A 19,363-nucleotide genomic window follows, 5' to 3' on the forward strand; every position below is an offset into this window, starting at 1 on the left:
TGTGGAAAGGGCTCTCCATACGCTAGATCTAGTGAGGGCTCTCAGGAAATGTGTCTCGGACGGCATCCTTTCAGCAGACACACACTGTTTGTCCACCCCGAGGGTCGCAGGAAGGGTCTTGCGGTCTCAAAATCGACCATAGCCAGGTGGATACGTTTGACTATCCAGGAGTCCTACCGCATCAGAAGCACAGTCGTTCCGGCTGGGATCAGGGCACACTCCACTCTGGCAGTGGGCGCTTCCTGGGCTCTTCGGCATCAGCGGAACAGGTTTGCAAGGAGGTGACCTGGTCAGTCTACACACTTTCTCTGAACACTATAATATCCATACTCGGGCTTCAGCGGATGCAAGTCTGGGTAGGAGGATTCTTCAGGTTTCGGTAGCACATCTATAGGCAATAGGTGCTTGGGGATTATACCGTGGAGTCGGTTTCCCACCCAGGGACTGCTTTAGGACGTCCCACAGTCCTGTGTCCTCCAATGAGAAAAAGGAGAAATATGGATTTTTGTGTTACCGTAAAATCCTTTTCTCCGATATGCCCATTGGGGGACACAGCACCCACCCTAATAGCCAAATGGCTTCTTCTTTATTATTTGTGTTTTTGTTTCTAGACATGTTGCACCTGTGTTAAAGCTGATTTATTTTTTTTGTTGTTCTCCTACTGCTTTTCTGCACCAATGTCAGGGTGTATACGGCAGAGGAGGAGCTACCTTTTTTTTTATGTTTACTACTTAGTGTCAGCCTCCTGGCGGCAGTAGCATACACCCACAGTCCTGTGTCCCCCAATCAGCATCTCGGAGAAAAGGATTTTACCGTGAGGAACACAAAATTCCATATTTTTTTTTTTTACTTGTGAAAGCTGTCAATAGTCTCTAAATGTACTGGTATTTTTGAAGATGCAGTTCGCTGAACGTCTTTGGTTGCCTGCCTATCTGACCATTTTGGCTGATCCATGTTGTCTTTTTTCGTTTTAAGGTCCGGACGTGGAAGAAAGTTAAGCGGTGATCAGATAACCCTGCCGACCACTGTAGACTACTCTGTTCCCAAGCAGGTCAGCTTCCGCCTCGCCACCGTGTCTCAGATCTTTCTGCCGCACAACCTGTTCATTGTATATACAGATACATATATGTAGGCAACAAGGCACCTAATATGTGAATGTTATATACATCCCCCCCTACTGAGCTTGTTTATGCGCTTTAGAAAAAAAACAACTCCTTTCATGGGCAAAGTGTTTTTCTGTTGTTTTTTTGCTTTATCTTTTTGTGATTTAATTTTTTGCACTACTCATTCAAAGAGGGTTTGTTTTTGATTTTTTTTTTTTGTTTGCACACTATAAGTTGTAATTTTGAATGACCTAATTTATTGTACCGTTATAATGTACTGACGATCAGTAAAGAAAAATCCAAGTGTGGAGAAGGAACAAAAAATCCTTCAAACCCGCCATTTTTTTTTTTTTTGGTCTCGTTTTTATGGTGTTCATTATGAAGTAAAAACAACTGCCAAAGTCAGTACGATTGTGGAGATGCCAAACGTCTGTATGCATGTATATATTTTGTGTGCTTTTTTTTTTTTTTTTTTTCTTCTTAAGAGTGGGCTGTAGTTTTTAATGTGGGCATTTTGGGGTACATAAAGCGTTTGTATTACGTTCGTAGCAGCCAAAAATGTTGGTAACTCTTATTTTTTTTCAATGATAATATAATGATGGCTGGACCTTACTATACAACCATTTTGGTTTTTTTTTAAGCCTAGTAGTTAGTACAAGTCTCCTCGGATCTGTAAAGTGCTGCGGATATAGATATAAATTTATTAGATTGGAGTTTTAAGTAAATGACAGCCTAAAATATATGCTTCTTACGTTTCTGTATTTTTAAAAAGGGGTTGGTGGTCTGCTGTGCCTGTTCCACATACCCCAACCCACTTCTATATTTTTTTTCGTACAATGAAGGGTTGTTCAGTTTCCCAGTATGAATTGATAAAGAAGTTTTCACCAATTTGATGATCTGTTTGCTGTCATTTTATAAGATCTTTTATTGTTTACAAATGGGAGGCTGGAAATCTGTGCTGGTCACGTGATGGAAGCACAGGCGCACTGCTGGTCACATGATGGAAGCACAGTTGCACTGCTGGTCGTGTTATGAATGCACGGGCGCGCTGCTGGTCACGTGATGGAAGCACAGGCGCACTGCTGGTCACATGATGGAAGCACAGTTGCACTGCTGGTCGTGTTATGAATGCACGGGCGCGCTGCTGGTCACGTGATGGAAGCACAGGCGCACTGCTGGTCACATGATGGAAGCACAGTTGCACTGCTGGTCGTGTTATGAATGCACGGGCGCGCTGCTGGTCGCGTGATGGAAGCACGGGCGCGCTGCTGGTCGCGTGATGGAAGCACGGGCGCGCTGCTGGTCGCGTGATGGAAGCACGGGCGCGCTGCTGGTCGCGTGATGGAAGCACGGGCGCGCTGCTGGTCGCGTGATGGAAGCACGGGCGCGCTGCTGGTCGCGTGATGGAAGCACGGGCGCGCTGCTGGTCGCGTGATGGAAGCACGGGCGCGCTGCTGGTCGCGTGATGGAAGCACGGGCGCGCTGCTGGTCGCGTGATGGAAGCACGGGCGCGCTGCTGGTCGCGTGATGGAAGCACGGGCGCGCTGCTGGTCGCGTGATGGAAGCACGGGCGCGCTGCTGGTCGCGTGATGGAAGCACGGGCGCGCTGCTGGTCGCGTGATGGAAGCACGGGCGCGCTGCTGGTCGCGTGATGGAAGCACGGGCGCGCTGCTGGTCGCGTGATGGAAGCACGGGCGCGCTGCTGGTCGCGTGATGGAAGCACGGGCGCGCTGCTGGTCGCGTGATGGAAGCACGGGCGCGCTGCTGGTCGCGTGATGGAAGCACGGGCGCGCTGCTGGTCGCGTGATGGAAGCACGGGCGCGCTGCTGGTCGCGTGATGGAAGCACGGGCGCGCTGCTGGTCGCGTGATGGAAGCACGGGCGCGCTGCTGGTCGCGTGATGGAAGCACGGGCGCGCTGCTGGTCACACAACTTTCAATGTTTTTAATGTAACGAACTGTGCACCTTTCTGTCCATTGCCTGACCGGGACAGACTTTCAGCCTCTGGTAAGTTTTGCTTATACTGCAGACATCACTTTTTTACTTTTTATGAGTCCTTCCTCAATATTCCCTATAATTGGCCTTATTTTTTTCAGGCTAGTCTGATGGAAAGAACAAGTCCCCATTCATCAGTTGTATTTTTGTTTCATTGACATTTTTCCGTTTTAACTGTTTTCATCAGTAGACGTTCCTGTCAAATTCATCAAAATGGTGCACGATGTTTGCATTTGTCTCAAATTGAAAACTGCATATTTTTTTACCTATTTGCTGATTTTTTACTAATTTTTTTTGCAGTGGCATGCCGCACATTTGTCTTCAACTACAAAAAAAAAACCTCTTTTGTATTGTACCCCATGTGCTCAGCACTGCGTAAAAACTTTTGCGCCCATCACAAATGATGATCCAGCATAAAATATCAGCTAATGAAAGTCACCTCGACCTTGTCTAGACAACCCCAAAAATGATGGCTGAATAAGTGAGTTGGTGCTAAATCTCAGTTCTTGCACTCGCTAACTCTTGTGTGTCTTGTTTAGGTGGAGGAGTGGAGTTCTTGGGATGATGAAGTCCCCACGAGCGTGAAGATCGAAGGCGGGAATGGGACTCTGGCCACACCAAATTCCGGAGAGCAACAAGAACCCGACTACTTCAAAGACATGACGCCAACCATCAGGAAAACCCAAAAAGTCAGTTCATGCACCATAAAGTGGTATATTGACTGTGCTGCCGTCTGACCGCTGCTCTGCCGGGGTCTTGTGTAGCTTTGCTCGTTGAAACCAGTATGCAAATACGATGTTAGATGCTGCAAAAGGAGCGTCCGGGCGCCCTGACCACCATCCTAAATTATTTTTAAACCGGCAGGCACATTGCATAATATCACACTGGAGATAGACCTGCATTATCTTACAGCCGGAGCACGCATGTAGGGAATATCGCACTGAACAGTCGAATCTATAGGTATCGCGATGTGCAGAGCAGTCTGCGGTTGGTTAATACGCCATTTGCCGCCTATGGAGTGCAGTGTCCTTATCACAACAGCAGGTGGCGCCATATACACACACGTCTGGTAGAGATCAGCATGCGTGCGGAAATAATGGCCGCGTGTTCGCCACATTCTGGCTTTCGCCTCTACAGGTTTTGATCTCGTCTCGCTTCTTTCTGCAGATCATTGTCAAGAAGAGAGAGCCAATCACTTATAATATCCCAGATGGGAGCATAGGATTTTCAAGTCGACTGGCAGCCGGACAGGATCTCCTCCCTTATGTGCAATCTGTGAGTATTTGATGAGACGGCTGAAGTCCTGCACTGTTAGGAAAAGGGGGGGACGATCGTTATTTGCAACTCATACATTTGGACTATCCACACGATAAACCATAAATGCCTGATGGATGGGGGGTCTGACCACTGATGCTTCAAAGGAGTGTTTTGGCTGAAACGCAGATCTTTGAGGGGTATATTGCCCCTATAAAAAGCATTTTTTTAGTTCTCTAATCACTGCCTCCATTCTGCAGAACTTGAAGTGTAATCTAATATGTTACTTATGTGCTCGGTGCACCCCAGGTGTGGCCAAGATGCTCAGTGCATCCTTCTGCTCACTGGTTTTGCCTGTCCCGCGCCTCTTTCTCTCTGGTGATTGCAGCGCTGGCTTACCTTCACTGAGTAATGTCTGCAGAGAAAGCTCAGGCAAGCCAGTGCTGTCAATCATTAGTGAGAGGCGGAGCTATGCACAACTAGTGGGCAGAACAGAGCACTGAACCTCTTAGCCACACCCAGGGTGCACGGAACACATAATTAGCATATTGGATTAATCTTCAGCTTCTGTAGAACAGAAATAGGGATTAGAGTGCTTGAGGTGTGAATTTTCTAAAGGCTAAAATCCCCCTTGAGGGTATGTGCACACATCAGGATTTTTAGCGTTTTTTTTGCGGAATTTCGCTATAAAAACGCTATAAATCCGGTAAAAAAAACGCTAACATTATGCATCCTATCTTTTATATTTTTTTCCGCAAAAAAATACGCATTCCGCAAAAAAAACTGACATGCTCTATCTTTTTGCAGATTTTTTGCGGATTTCCTATAAAAAAAAAAACATTCCGGGGGAAAAAAAAAAAAATCCGCGCCAAAAACGCGCAAATTCCGCGAGAAATCCGCGCGAAAAAAGGATGCGGATTTCTGGCAGAATTCTCAGGATTTTGTCAGGAAATAATCCTGACGTGTGCACATACCCTTAAGCTTATTTGCTTATTTTATGCTGTCGCGAGTGTGCCGTCAGAAAACTACATTATTTAAATTGGAGTTTTATGTAAGGATTTTTTTTTATTTCCCATATCACTGTATTAGTAACTTACAGAAATCTGGCAATTTTAACACCGGGCTGTCGTGTGCCGACTGTCACATACACAAGAACGCGAAAAATGCATTTTACATTGAAACCTGATCTAAACAGGTGACTTGGTGATGACGCTGCTGCCATAGACCTCTGCAATCTCTGAGGGAAGATCATGTGCAGCCAGTAGTAGGGTGCACATGCCCTGGCCACTGGTCGCGGGGCTATCCTACTCACATCACACACAATGCAGATCACAATGTGCTCTTACCCTCCTATAAATACATTTTTAGGCAGAATTGGGCGATTTAGAAACATGGCAAGAAAATTCCAATGCTTGGGAGGAAGAGGAAGACGCTGCCTGGCAGGCGGAAGAAGTTCTACGGTAATAACTCCTTGTTAATGTCAGTCATGCACGCCTGATCTTATGCACTCGGCCTATAAGAATTGTTTGTGCTTTATTTATTTTTTTTAATCACTTATAAAATGTAAATGTAATTTGGATTCATTTTGTAATTGGGTTAATTACTATTTATTCGGTCGTCCATGACAGCACTACAGAGATACATAAGGGCGGCACCTCTCCCCACGCATCAGTTGGTTTCCTTTTCCTGGAGGACAGGATTCACCACAGATTTTCTTCAGTTTCTCCTATCAAGCACCCAGGCCGGCTGTCCGACCCAGGTAGCGAGGGGGTCTCCTACCTCGGGCAGTGCGGGTCCCTGGAAGCGCCACGGTGGGCCCGGGTAGGGCTCCACGTCAGTGAGCGGTGCAGAGGCGAGTGGCGTCCAGAGGAGGCTGTCTCTGGGGTCAGAAGGTGAGTATGTCCCCCATCAACCCCCGGGGTCCATTCACACCCGTGCCCTGACTCCCTACCTCGGGTCCCATCCGGGCGGCGCAGGCCTCCGGGAACGCCCTCCGCACTCCTTTGGGATCGGGGCGGATTCGGGTGCCGGCTTCCGCCGCGATCGCCGCAGTGCTGGGGCCACGTGGGCGTCGGTATGGCGGCGTGCGGCTGGAGGATCCGGCGACGCCGTCCCCGGCTTCCAGGAGCATCGCTCACCGCTCTAGCCGTTTCCGGAAGTGATGCGGCGAGGGGGCGGAGCCAGGACAGGAAGTCGGACACCGGCCGGCTTCAGCTGGAAGCGCCGCGTCCTGCTTGTGATGGGAGCGGAGGGGGGGGGAGCGCTCAGGGGCGGGGGAGGATGGAGCAGGGTCAGGTGCAGCGGGGAGAGTAATTACTGACCATACACACCTGCACATGTTCCGGCGGGGGATAGCTATATATAGCTAATTAAGATTGCTGCAGAGCTGCTTATGGCCATCTGCAGCTATGGAGATGCCAGAAGCTGCCGTTGGTCTGCTGGAGCAGGAGCAGGACAGATCCTCGGAGACCCTTGCAAACCCCCAGGTGGTGGAGGAGTCTCCCGATTTCACTTCAAATCTTAGGGAGATTATCAGGAAGGAGGTGAAGGATTCCCTGAAATCCCTATCCCGGGCAGAGCCTTCCAAGAGAAGAAGGGAGCCTAGCGCCTCAAATTCAGATTCGTCCGATGGCCCAAGTAGGGAGATTGATTCAGACGCCTCTGTCTCCTCAGCGTCCTCTTCGGAAGAAGAGTCTAATCGTTTCTGTTTCCCGTTGGACCAAATGGACAAACTAATTAAATCAGTTAGATCCACCATGGGGGTGGCGGACGAAAGGCCAGAGCGTTCAACACAGGAGCGTCTGGGGTGGATGCTAAACATTAAAAAATCACGGTTACAGCCCATGACGGTGCAGCGATTTTTAGGCCTGACCCTGGATTCCCAGGTTCAGGAATGCCGTTTGCCTCAAGAAAAAATTAATCGCCTGCACCTTCAGGTGCTGAGTGCCTCAAAGAACCCCACCATGTCCCTACGAAGAGCCATGTCTCTGTTAGGCTCTCTCTCGTCCTGTATTCCAGCGGTCCGATGGGCTCAGTATCATACGAGGATACTTCAGGGCGAGGTGCTGTTGCATCAAAAAAGGTTGGGGGGCTGTCTAGAAAGTCTGCTGACCCTATCCCAAGACGCTATTGTATCCCTCGGTTGGTGGTTGGACCAAGAGAATCTGTCCACAGGGGTCCCCTGGGAATATAATATAACTCGCGTTGTCACCTCGGACGCTAGCCCTTCTGGGTGGGGGGCTCACATGGGGGATACATTGGTCCAGGGGCTGTGGGATCGTAATCAGATGGAGATGTCTTCCAATCTAAAGGAGTTAACGGCTGTGGAACAGGCGGTTAAATCACTCCTTGTCTATCTACAGGGCCACCACGTGCGGGTATTCTCGGACAATCGGGTCACCGTGGCATACATAAATCACCAAGGCGGGACTCGTTCCAGATCCCTGATGTGTGTAGCAGATCGTCTGTTTCATCTAGCAGAACAACATCTTCTCTCGTTGACGGCTCTACACATAAAAGGGGCAGAAAACACTACGGCGGATTTCTTAAGTCGCAACACATTAAGGCAGGGAGAGTGGTCCCTGAACGGCACCATCTTCGACCTTATCGTGGAAAGGTGGGGACAACCAGAGGTAGACCTGTTTGCCACAAAAGAAAACAGGAAAGTGGCACAATTCTGCTCTCTGAACCCCAGAGAAAATCCCCTGGCAGTAGACGCCCTCCTCACAAACTGGGACTTCAGGCTAGCCTACGCCTTTCCTCCCCTGTCTCTACTTCCTCTGGTGGTGAGGAAAATCAGGAAGGACAAAGCCACAGTAATATTAATTGCCCCCTTCTGGCCCAGAAGGACGTGGTTTCCATGCCTGAGGGCTATGTCGATGTCCGATCCATGGGTCTTGCCAGACATTCCGAATCTCCTATCCCAGGGCCCAGTCTACCATCCTCGAGCGGATGGCCTTCATCTGACGGCGTGGATTTTGAGCGGGCGCTGCTAAAAGATAGGGGGTTCTCGCCGGCCCTCATTAACACGCTGCTGAAAAGCAGGAAAGTGATAACCACAAAAATCTATGTCAGAATCTGGAAGAGATTTCTTCAGAACTCGGGGGCAACAGCTGGTCAGTCAATACCAATAGACCAGATCTTGGAATTCTTACAAAGGGGGTTAGATATGGGGTTATCCCCAAATACTCTTAAAGTGCAGGTATCAGCCTTGGGGGCCCTCTTTGGCTGCAACATTGCTGAGAATCTCTGGGTCAGCAGATTCATCAGGGCAACAAAACGGTCTAGACCAATTGTGAAGAATAGAGTCATGCCTTGGGACCTGAACCTAGTCCTCTCAGCCATGACAGAGGCCCCATTTGAGCCAATTACTTCAGCCTCTATTAAAAATCTATCCCTTAAAGTAGCCTTCCTGGTGGCCCTAACATCGGCACGTAGGATAGGTGACATACAAGCATTATCCAGGGTTCCCCCTTACATGCAGCTTGGAGATGATAGAGTGATACTATCCCCTGATCCAGCATATCTCCCTAAAGTAGTGTCCAGATTCCACAGAACACAGGAAATAGTTCTTCCATCTTTCCTCCCCAATCCTACTAACGATAAGGAAAGGAAGTTACACACTTTAGATGTAAGAAGATGTATCCTGGAGTATCTAGCGGTAACTGATCCCTGGAAGTTAGATAATGCCCTATTCGTGTCCTATCAGGGTAGTAGGAAAGGGCATAGAGCATCGAAGTCTACTCTAGCTAGATGGATCAGGGAGGCTATCTCGCTGGCTTATATCTCAAAGGGCAAGCCGGCGCCTGAAGGTCTTAAAGCGCATTCCACTAGAGCTATGGCGGCTTCGTGGGCGGAAAGATTGGAGGTGTCGATCGACCAGATTTGTAAGGCTGCTACTTGGTCTTCTCCAAACACTTTCTATAACCATTATAGATTGAACCTGGGTGCCTCCTCTGACCTCTCTTTTGGTGTAAGGGTGCTGCAAGCTGTAGTCCCTCCCTAGTTAGTTACTCTCTGTAATTCTCTCCGTAGTGCTGTCATGGACAACCGAATAAAGTCTTAGTTACTCACCGGTTAACGGTGTTTTTACCCTTCGCCACGACAGCACCCCACATGAGAGAGAGGGATCCGCCCATAGGAACAGGAAACCTACAGAATAAAAGGAGGCGGTCCCCTCTCCTCCTCAGTTTAGGTTTCCTGTTCCTACAGGGACCCGGCTTACCTACAGATGAAGAGGATCCCTGGGCCATGCACCCGCCTGCGCCGGTTTCTGTGGGAACGGCAGGGGCTGCGGTACCAGAAGCAGCGGCGGGGGAGCCCCTGCTTGCAGCCTCCCCCCTCGTCTGGCCAAACATCCACGGTCCGGGTCCGGTCACCGTAGGTCCGGCCGGCACTGTGAGGACGCGCGCGCTGCAGCGGCCGGCTTAATAGCCTCTGGCGGCCGCATGGTGAGTGAGAGCGGCGCGTCTAACCCGGAAGTCGCGGGAGCACTTCCGGGTTGGTCCGGGGAGGCAGGAGAATGGGCGGCAAGTTTAAAAATGCAGCGCTAGCGTCGGGCCGGTGTGTGTGAAATGGCTTCACCGGCCGACGAAGCGCACCTGCCCGCAGTGCAACAGCGCTCTCCCAGCAGGGAGAGAAGCACGAGGAGCAGCACAAAGAGTGGTGGCCGACCTCCAGAGAAGAGTTCTACCACCAAACGAATTCCGCCTCCAGAACCGGTACCTGTCAGCTTCACTGGGTGAGTTTTTGAAAGAGTCTCTTCCTATATGCTGATATATGTTCCTCCTGTATCCTTCCTCTAGACTAAGAAAAGGACACACAAATCTAAGCATAAAGAGTGTGCTTTATGTACGCAGCCCCTCCCGGATGATTATGCCAAAAAACTGTGTGCAGAGTGTATCATGCAAACTCTACGGCAGGAAAATATCATGACTCCCTCAGATGTCAGAGCTATTATCCGAGAAGAGATGCAGGGTTTGGCGCAGACAAGTAGCGCCAGTACCCGTCAGCCTAGCAGGTCCCGGTCTCCGGTTAGTTCGGAGTCAGAGGGTGTATGTATTTCTTCAGACGAAGAGGGATCTCAGCCGAGCTCATCCGAGACTGAAGGGGGACTTTGTCTTCCCAACAGTAATGTGGACAATTTAATAAAATCTGTCAGGAGCACGATGGGGTGCCCAGATGGGAAAGAAAAGAAATCAGCACAGGACATAATGTTTGCGGGGTTAGGACAGAAGAAACGTAGGTCCTTCCCCGTCATACAAACCATCAAGGATATTGTCAAAAAGGAGTGGGACAAGCAGAATAGAGGGTTTTTACCATCATCCTCTAAAAGGCGCTATCCCTTCAGCGATGAAGACCTAAACACCTGGTCAAAGGTGCCAAAAGTTGATGCTGCGGTAGCCTCCACAACCAAACAGTCGGTCCTACCAGTGGAGGATTCAGGGGTCCTGACAGACCCGCTGGACCGTAAAGCAGAAGCTTTACTAAAGAGGTCATGGGAAGTCAATACGGGGGCGTTCAGGCCCGCCATATCTAGTACCTGTACTGCAAGATCTCTACTAGTATGGACGGAGCAATTGGAGGAACAGATTAGAGGCAAAACTTCGAGGGAATCTATCCTGCTGAAATTGCCTCAAATTAAAGAAGCAGTAGCATTCCTAGCTGATGCCTCAGTGGACTCGCTACGTCTTGCAGCCAGGTCAGCCGGCCTAGTCAACACAGCCCGGCGTGCACTCTGGCTAAAGAATTGGAAGGGGGACGCACAAGCTAAAGCAAAACTTTGTGCGATTCCCTGTCAGGGTGAGTTCCTTTTTGGGAAGACGCTGGATGAACTCCTGAATAAAGCAGGTGAAAGGAAGAAAGGCTTCCCTAACCAGTATCTTCCATCCTACAGGAGAGCCTTCAGGAGACGCCCCTTTACTAGGAACAAGCCGCTTGAACAAAGAGAGCGATGGGAGTCGAAGGACCCAAAGCAAAAAGGTGCCTTTTTTAGCGGGTCCCATAATCCGAGACGTAAATACCGCTAACCAGGAAGTAGGCGGCAGATTAAAATTTTTTCTTCCCCAATGGGAACAGATAACATCCAGCCAGTGGATTCTGGACATTGTGCAATACGGCCTTAAATTAGAATTTGATCGAATCCCTTGGGATTCCTTCATAATAACATCTCCAAAAGGTCAGGACCAACAGAGGGCTCTAGAAATAGAGATCCTATCTCTTCTATCTAAGAAAGTCCTGATTGAAGTTCCCCAGGATCAAAAAGGGAAAGGGTTCTACTCCCCTTTATTCCTGATTAATAAACCAGATGGTTCATTTAGAACCATCATAAATCTTAAAAAATTAAATTCTTTCCTGCGTAATCATACCTTCAAAATGGAATCCATTAGTTCTACCATAAAACTCTTATTCCCTAGGTGTGTCATGGCCGGAATAGACTTAAATGACGCCTATTACCATCTTCCCATACATGCCGAACATCAGCAGTACCTAAGGGTAGCAGTCACCCTGGAGGGAAAGGTTCGTCACTTTCAATATGTTGCAATGCCATTTGGGCTTTCTATGGCTCCCCGCGTCTTCACTAAGGTGATACTAGAAGTGATGGCTCATCTACGCCAACGAGATACCTTGATAATACCCTACCTAGATGACTTTCTAGTGGTAGGAAGCTCTGCACTTCAATGTAAAACTCGTTTATCTAATACGATCTCGTCCCTACAGGAGTTAGGTTGGATCGTCAACTTCGAAAAATCTCGGCTGAATCCAGAAACCGTTCAGACATTTCTAGGAATCCAGCTAGACTCCGTAAGTCAGAAATGCTTTCTTCCTCAGTCAAAGAGGTTGACTATACAATCAAAGGTATCAGACGCAATACGCAAACCCTACATGACACTAAGGAAGGCCATGTCCTTACTGGGGTCATTATCATCATGTATCCCTGCTGTACCTTGGGCACAATTCCATACCCGTCAATTGCAGTACGAAGTATTGTCGGCTCAGGGGAAAGACGGTTATCTAGAAAGTAGAATAACTCTTTCCAGTAATGTCTTAGAATCGCTATCCTGGTGGCTAGACATGGACCACCTATCACGAGGTGTGCCATGGATAATAGACCCGTCTAAAATAATTACCACCGACGCCAGCCCTATTGGGTGGGGAGCACATATGGAAGACAATCTGGCCCAAAATACTTGGGATCAGACAGAATTAATATGTTCCTCCAACTGGAAGGAGTTAAAAGCAATAGAATGTGCCTTATATCATTTTCTTCCGCAGATTCATGGAACAAATGTAAGAATTTACTCAGACAATTCCACCGCAGTGGCATACTTGAACCGTCAGGGTGGTACAAAGTCAGGAAGTCTGATGACCATAGCTGCAAACATCTTTCAGCTGGCAGAGGCTCATCTAACATCCTTAACAGCCCTGCACATCAAAGGTGTAGAGAACATCAGGGCAGACTACCTCAGCAGAAACGAGTTGCGTCAAGGAGAATGGACCTTAAACAAATCCATATTCAGAAGGATAACAGAAGCATGGGGGATACCACAAATCGACCTATTTGCCACAAGAGACAACCGGCAAGTACAAAGGTTCGCTTCCCTGAACACCAGGGATCACCCAGATATGTTGGACTCTCTCCACCATCCTTGGCGGTTCAGACTGGCATATGCCTTTCCTCCAATGTCTCTGATTCCTCTAGTGATCAGAAAGATCAGGAGGGAACAGGCAAGAGTAATCCTCATTGCACCATTCTGGCCGAAAAGACCATGGTTCTCTTGTCTCCAGACCATGTGCCTATGCGATCCTTGGATCCTCCCATCAGACAAGGAGCTGCTGTACCAAGGCCCCTTTTTCCACCCGCAAGTGAAAGGTCTTCACTTGACGGCGTGGAATTTGAGAGGCAACTATTAAGTTCCAGAGGGTTCTCAACAGAACTAGTAAACACCCTCTTATTGAGCAGGAAAAGATCTACCACCCTAATATATAGTAGGGTATGGAATAAATTTTTAGACTTCTACACGGTACCGTTCACTAAGCAAGTTCCACTCACACCTATCCTAGAGTTCTTGCAAAAAGGCCGAGAGTTAGGACTATCTGTAAATACCTTAAGAGTTCAGGTCTCGGCATTAGGAGCCCTATATGGATGCAATATAGCAGCTAATAGGTGGATCTCCAGATTCATAAAATCTTGTGAACGTAGTAAACCGGTCCATATTTCCCGTCTACCTCCGTGGGATTTAAATCTAGTATTAGAGGCCTTAACAAGCTCTCCATTTGAACCATTAGATTCAATACCTTTAAAAATCCTAACATATAAAGTAGCCTTACTAGTAGCCCTAACCTCAGCTAGACGGGTTAGTGACATCCAGGCCCTATCAGTAGACCCACCTTTCTTACTGATATTTCATGATCGGATAGTCCTGAAACCAGACCCCTCATACCTCCCTAAGGTAGCGTCCACCTACCACAGGTCACAAGAAATATTTCTCCCTTCCTTTTTTGATTCACCTGTAACTCCAGAACATCATAAGTTCCACACCTTAGATGTCAGAAGAGCCATCCTGACTTATATAGAAAGGTGTCAGACATGGAGGGAGAGTAGGGCTCTGTTTATCTCCTTTCAGGGCCACAAGAAAGGACATGGGGTCACGAGAGCTACCATATCTCGGTGGATCAGAGAGGCTATCTGCTTGGCCTATACGTCAAAAGGCGAGATTCCTCCAGTGGGTATAAAAGCGCACTCAACACGAGCCATGGCTTCCTCCTGGGCGGAACAAGCAGATGTACCGATCCATTTAATATGTAAGGCTGCAACTTGGTCTACACCTTCTACCTTCTACAACCATTATAGACTTGATCTGTCCACGTCTTCTGATCTGACCTTTGGTAGAGCTGTTCTTAATACAGTAATCCCACCCAAATAATGACTCTCTGAAAATCTCTCATGTGGGGTGCTGTCGTGGCGAAGGGTAAAAAGCCGGATTACGTACCGGTAATGCTCTTTTAATGAGTCCACGACAGCACCCATGTATTACCCTCCCTAAATTATGCACAGCTCTTTCCTTTAAGGTCACAAATAATGGTTGTATAGAGTTAAGAAATTTATGTGACTGAATAAGAATGAATACTAACACTTTTGCGGTTCCCCTTTTTATACTCTGTAACTAAACTGAGGAGGAGAGGGGACCGCCTCCTTTTATTCTGTAGGTTTCCTGTTCCTATGGGCGGATCCCTCTCTCTCATGTGGGGTGCTGTCGTGGACTCATTAAAAGAGCATTACCGGTATGTAATCCGGCTTTTTCGGAGTCCATGACAGCACCTGTACATACCCTCCCGTCTTCATAAGTTCTGGGTGTACACCTCTTCCTTTATTTATATATAATTCACGGGTAGTGAATAGTTAATATTGTATTATTGTTTGTGTATGCTATTAACCTTGGTGGTCCTCTTGTGCTCTGTAAACCAACTGATGCGTGGGGAGAGGTGCCGCCCTTATGTATCTCCGTAGTGCTGTCATGGACTCCGAAAAACACCGTTAACCGGTGAGTAACTAAGACTATTTTGCTTCTTTAATGCTGGAGATATTCTGAAGTGTGCAGTGGATAGATCATGTATATAGCAGCTATAGTAAGAGGAGAGCAGGAGCTGGGTCTGCACAGTGCTCGCTCCCCCTGTATATAGCAGCTATAGTTAGAGGAGAGCAGGAGCTGGGTCTGTACAGTGCTCGCTCCCCCTGTATATAGCAGCTATAGTTAGAGGAGAGCAGGAGCTGGGTCTGTACAGTGCTCGCTCCCCCTGTATATAGCAGCTATAGTTAGAGGAGAGCAGAAGCTGGGTCTGCACAGTGCTCGCTCCCCCTGTATATAGCAGCCATAGTAAGAGGAGAGCAGGAGCTGGGTCTGTACAGTGCTCGCTCCCCCTGTATATAGCAGCCATAGTAAGAGGAGAGCAGGAGCTGGGTCTGTACAGTGCTCGCTCCCCCTGTATATAGCAGCTATAGTTAGAGGAGAGCAGGAGCTGGGTCTGTACAGTGCTCGCTCCCCCTGTATATAGCAGCTATAGTGAGAGGAGAGCAGGAGCTGGGTCTGCACAGTGCTCGCTCCCCCTGTATATAGCAGCCATAGTAAGAGGAGAGCAGGAGCTGGGTCTGTACAGTGCTCGCTCCCCCTGTATATAGCAGCCATAGTAAGAGGAGAGCAGGAGCTGGGTCTGCACAGTGCTCGCTCCCCCTGTATATAGCAGCCATAGTAAGAGGAGAGCAGGAGCTGGGTCTGCACAGTGCTCGCTCCCCCTGTATATAGCAGCCATAGTAAGAGGAGAGCAGGAGCTGGGTCTGCACAGTGCTCGCTCCCCCTGTATATAGCAGCTATAGTGAGAGGAGAGCAGGAGCTGGGTCTGTACAGTGCTCGCTCCCCCTGTATATAGCAGCCATAGTAAGAGGAGAGCAGGAGCTGGGTCTGCACAGTGCTCGCTCCCCCTGTATATAGCAGCTATAGTAAGAGGAGAGCAGGAGCTGGGTCTGCACAGTGCTCGCTCCCCCTGTATATAGCAGCAATAGTGAGAGGAGAGCAGGAGCTGGGTCTGTACAGTGCTCGCTCCCCCTGTATATAGCAGCCATAGTGAGAGGAGAGCAGGAGCTGGGTCTGCACAGTGCTCGCTCCCCCTGTATATAGCAGCCATAGTAAGAGAAGAGCATGAGCTGGGTCTGTACAGTGCTCGCTCCCCCTGTATATAGCAGCCATAGTAAGAGGAGAGCAGGAGCTGGGTCTGCACAGTGCTCGCTCCCCCTGTATATAGCAGCTATAGTGAGAGGAGAGCATGAGCTGGGTCTGCACAGTGCTCGCTCCCCCTGTATATAGCAGCCATAGTGAGAGGAGAGCAGGAGCTGGGTCTGTACAGTGCTCGCTCCCCCTCTATATAGCAGCCATAGTGAGAGGAGAGCAGGAGCTGGGTCTGCACAGTGCTCGCTCCCCCTGTATATAGCAGCTATAGTGAGAGGAGAGCATGAGCTGGGTCTGCACAGTGCTCGCTCCCCCTGTATATAGCAGCCATAGTAAGAGGAGAGCAGGAGCTGGGTCTGCACAGTGCTCGCTCCCCCTGTATATAGCAGCCATAGTAAGAGGAGAGCATGAGCTGGGTCTGTACAGTGCTCGCTCCCCCTGTATATAGCAGCCATAGTAAGAGGAGAGCAGGAGCTGGGTCTGCACAGTGCTCGCTCCCCCTGTATATAGCAGCCATAGTAAGAGGAGAGCAGGAGCTGGGTCTGCACAGTGCTCGCTCCCCCTGTATATAGCAGCTATAGTGAGAGGAGAGCAGGAGCTGGGTCTGTACAGTGCTCGCTCCCCCTGTATATAGCAGCCATAGTAAGAGGAGAGCAGGAGCTGGGTCTGCACAGTGCTCGCTCCCCCTGTATATAGCAGCTATAGTAAGAGGAGAGCAGGAGCTGGGTCTGCACAGTGCTCGCTCCCCCTGTATATAGCAGCAATAGTGAGAGGAGAGCAGGAGCTGGGTCTGTACAGTGCTCGCTCCCCCTGTATATAGCAGCCATAGTGAGAGGAGAGCAGGAGCTGGGTCTGCACAGTGCTCGCTCCCCCTGTATATAGCAGCCATAGTAAGAGAAGAGCATGAGCTGGGTCTGTACAGTGCTCGCTCCCCCTGTATATAGCAGCCATAGTAAGAGGAGAGCAGGAGCTGGGTCTGCACAGTGCTCGCTCCCCCTGTATATAGCAGCTATAGTGAGAGGAGAGCATGAGCTGGGTCTGCACAGTGCTCGCTCCCCCTGTATATAGCAGCCATAGTGAGAGGAGAGCAGGAGCTGGGTCTGTACAGTGCTCGCTCCCCCTCTATATAGCAGCCATAGTGAGAGGAGAGCAGGAGCTGGGTCTGCACAGTGCTCGCTCCCCCTGTATATAGCAGCTATAGTGAGAGGAGAGCATGAGCTGGGTCTGCACAGTGCTCGCTCCCCCTGTATATAGCAGCCATAGTAAGAGGAGAGCATGAGCTGGGTCTGTACAGTGCTCGCTCCCCCTGTATATAGCAGCCATAGTAAGAGGAGAGCAGGAGCTGGGTCTGCACAGTGCTCGCTCCCCCTGTATATAGCAGCCATAGTAAGAGGAGAGCATGAGCTGGGTCTGTACAGTGCTCGCTCCCCCTGTATATAGCAGCTATAGTAAGAGGAGAGCAGGAGCTGGGTCTGTACAGTGCTCGCTACCCCTGTATATAGCAGCTATAGTGAGAGGAGAGCAGGAGCTGGGTCTGCACAGTGCTCGCTCCCCCTGTATATAGCAGCTATAGTGAGAGGAGAGCAGGAGCTGGGTCTGTACAGTGCTCGCTCCCCCTGTATATAGCAGCCATAGTAAGAGGAGAGCAGGAGCTGGGTCTGTACAGTGCTCGCTCCCCCTGTATATAGCAGCCATAGTAAGAGGAGAGCAGGAGCTGGGTCTGCACAGTGCTCGCTCCCCCTGTATATAGCAGCCATAGTAAGAGGAGAGCAGGAGCTGGGTCTGCACAGTGCTCGCTCCCCCTGTATATAGCAGCCATAGTAAGAGGAGAGCAGGAGCTGGGTCTGCACATTGCTCGCTCCCCCCTGTATATAGCAGCCATAGTGAGGAGAGCAGGAGCTGGGTCTGTACAGTGCTCGCTCCCCCTGTATATAGCAGCTATAGTAAGAGGAGAGCAGGAGCTGGGTCTGCACAGTGCTCGCTCCCCCTGTATATAGCAGCTATAGTTAGAGGAGAGCAGGAGCTGGGTCTGTACAGTGCTCGCTCCCCCTGTATATAGCAGCCATAGTAAGAGGAGAGCAGGAGCTGGGTCTGTACAGTGCTCGCTCCCCCTGTATATAGCAGCCATAGTAAGAGGAGAGCAGGAGCTGGGTCTGTACAGTGCTCGCTCCCCCTGTATATAGCAGCTATAGTAAGAGGAGAGCAGGAGCTGGGTCTGTACAGTGCTCGCTCCCCCTGTATATAGCAGTATTAGTGAGAGGAGAGCAGGAGCTGGGTCTGTACAGTGCTCGCTCCCCCTGTATATAGCAGCTATAGTAAGAGGAGAGCAGGAGCTGGGTCTGTACAGTGCTCGCTCCCCCTCTATATAGCAGTATTAGTGAGAGGAGAGCAGGAGCTGGGTCTGTACAGTGCTCGCTCCCCCTGTATATAGCAGCTATAGTAAGAGGAGAGCAGGAGCTGGGTCTGCACGGTGCTCGCTCCCCCTGTATATAGCAGCCATAGTAAGAGGAGAGCAGGAGCTGGGTCTGTACAGTGCTCGCTCCCCCTGTATATAGCAGCTATAGTAAGAGGAGAGCAGGAGCTGGGTCTGCACAGTGCTCGCTCCCCCTGTATATAGCAGCCATAGTAAGAGGAGAGCAGGAGCTGGGTCTGCACAGTGCTCGCTCCCCCTGTATATAGCAGCCATAGTAAGAGGAGAGCAGGAGCTGGGTCTGTACAGTGCTCGCTCCCCCTGTATATAGCAGCTATAGTAAGAGGAGAGCAGGAGCTGGGTCTGTACAGTGCTCGCTCCCCCTGTATATAGCAGCCATAGTAAGAGGAGAGCAGGAGCTGGGTCTGTACAGTGCTCGCTCCCCCTGTATATAGCAGCCATAGTGAGAGGAGAGCAGGAGCTGGGTCTGTACAGTGCTCGCTCCCCCTGTATATAGCAGCTATAGTAAGAGGAGAGCAGGAGCTGGGTCTGTACAGTGCTCGCTCCCCCTGTATATAGCAGCCATAGTAAGAGGAGAGCAGGAGCTGGGTCTGCACAGTGCTCGCTCCCCCTGTATATAGCAGCTATAGTGAGAGGAGAGCATGAGCTGGGTCTGCACAGTGCTCGCTCCCCCTGTATATAGCAGCCATAGTAAGAGGAGAGCAGGAGCTGGGTCTGCACAGTGCTCGCTCCCCCTGTATATAGCAGCCATAGTAAGAGGAGAGCAGGAGCTGGGTCTGCACAGTGCTCGCTCCCCCTGTATATAGCAGCCATAGTAAGAGGAGAGCAGGAGCTGGGTCTGTACAGTGCTCGCTCCCC

At 49.8% G+C, this 19,363-nt stretch overlaps 1 protein-coding gene across 2 annotated transcripts in view; it reads left to right on the plus strand.

Moving 5' to 3' along the window:
• EBAG9 (estrogen receptor binding site associated antigen 9) overlaps positions 1–19,363 on the plus strand; it is a 59,314-nt gene that overhangs the window by 16,641 nt on the left and 23,310 nt on the right. Inside the window, exons 4-7 of one of the 2 annotated variants that reach the window (XM_069731789.1) lie at positions 976–1,051; positions 3,637–3,786; positions 4,265–4,372; positions 5,720–5,811. In XM_069731789.1, the coding sequence (XP_069587890.1) occupies positions 976–1,051; positions 3,637–3,786; positions 4,265–4,372; positions 5,720–5,811 (426 nt within the window). The remainder of the gene's footprint in view (positions 1–975; positions 1,052–3,636; positions 3,787–4,264; positions 4,373–5,719; positions 5,812–19,363) is intronic. The other variant, XM_069731790.1, reaches the window with a different exon arrangement.

This window comes from Ranitomeya imitator, chromosome 6, assembly GCF_032444005.1.
Source record: "Ranitomeya imitator isolate aRanImi1 chromosome 6, aRanImi1.pri, whole genome shotgun sequence".
Taxonomy (NCBI): domain Eukaryota; kingdom Metazoa; phylum Chordata; class Amphibia; order Anura; family Dendrobatidae; genus Ranitomeya; species Ranitomeya imitator.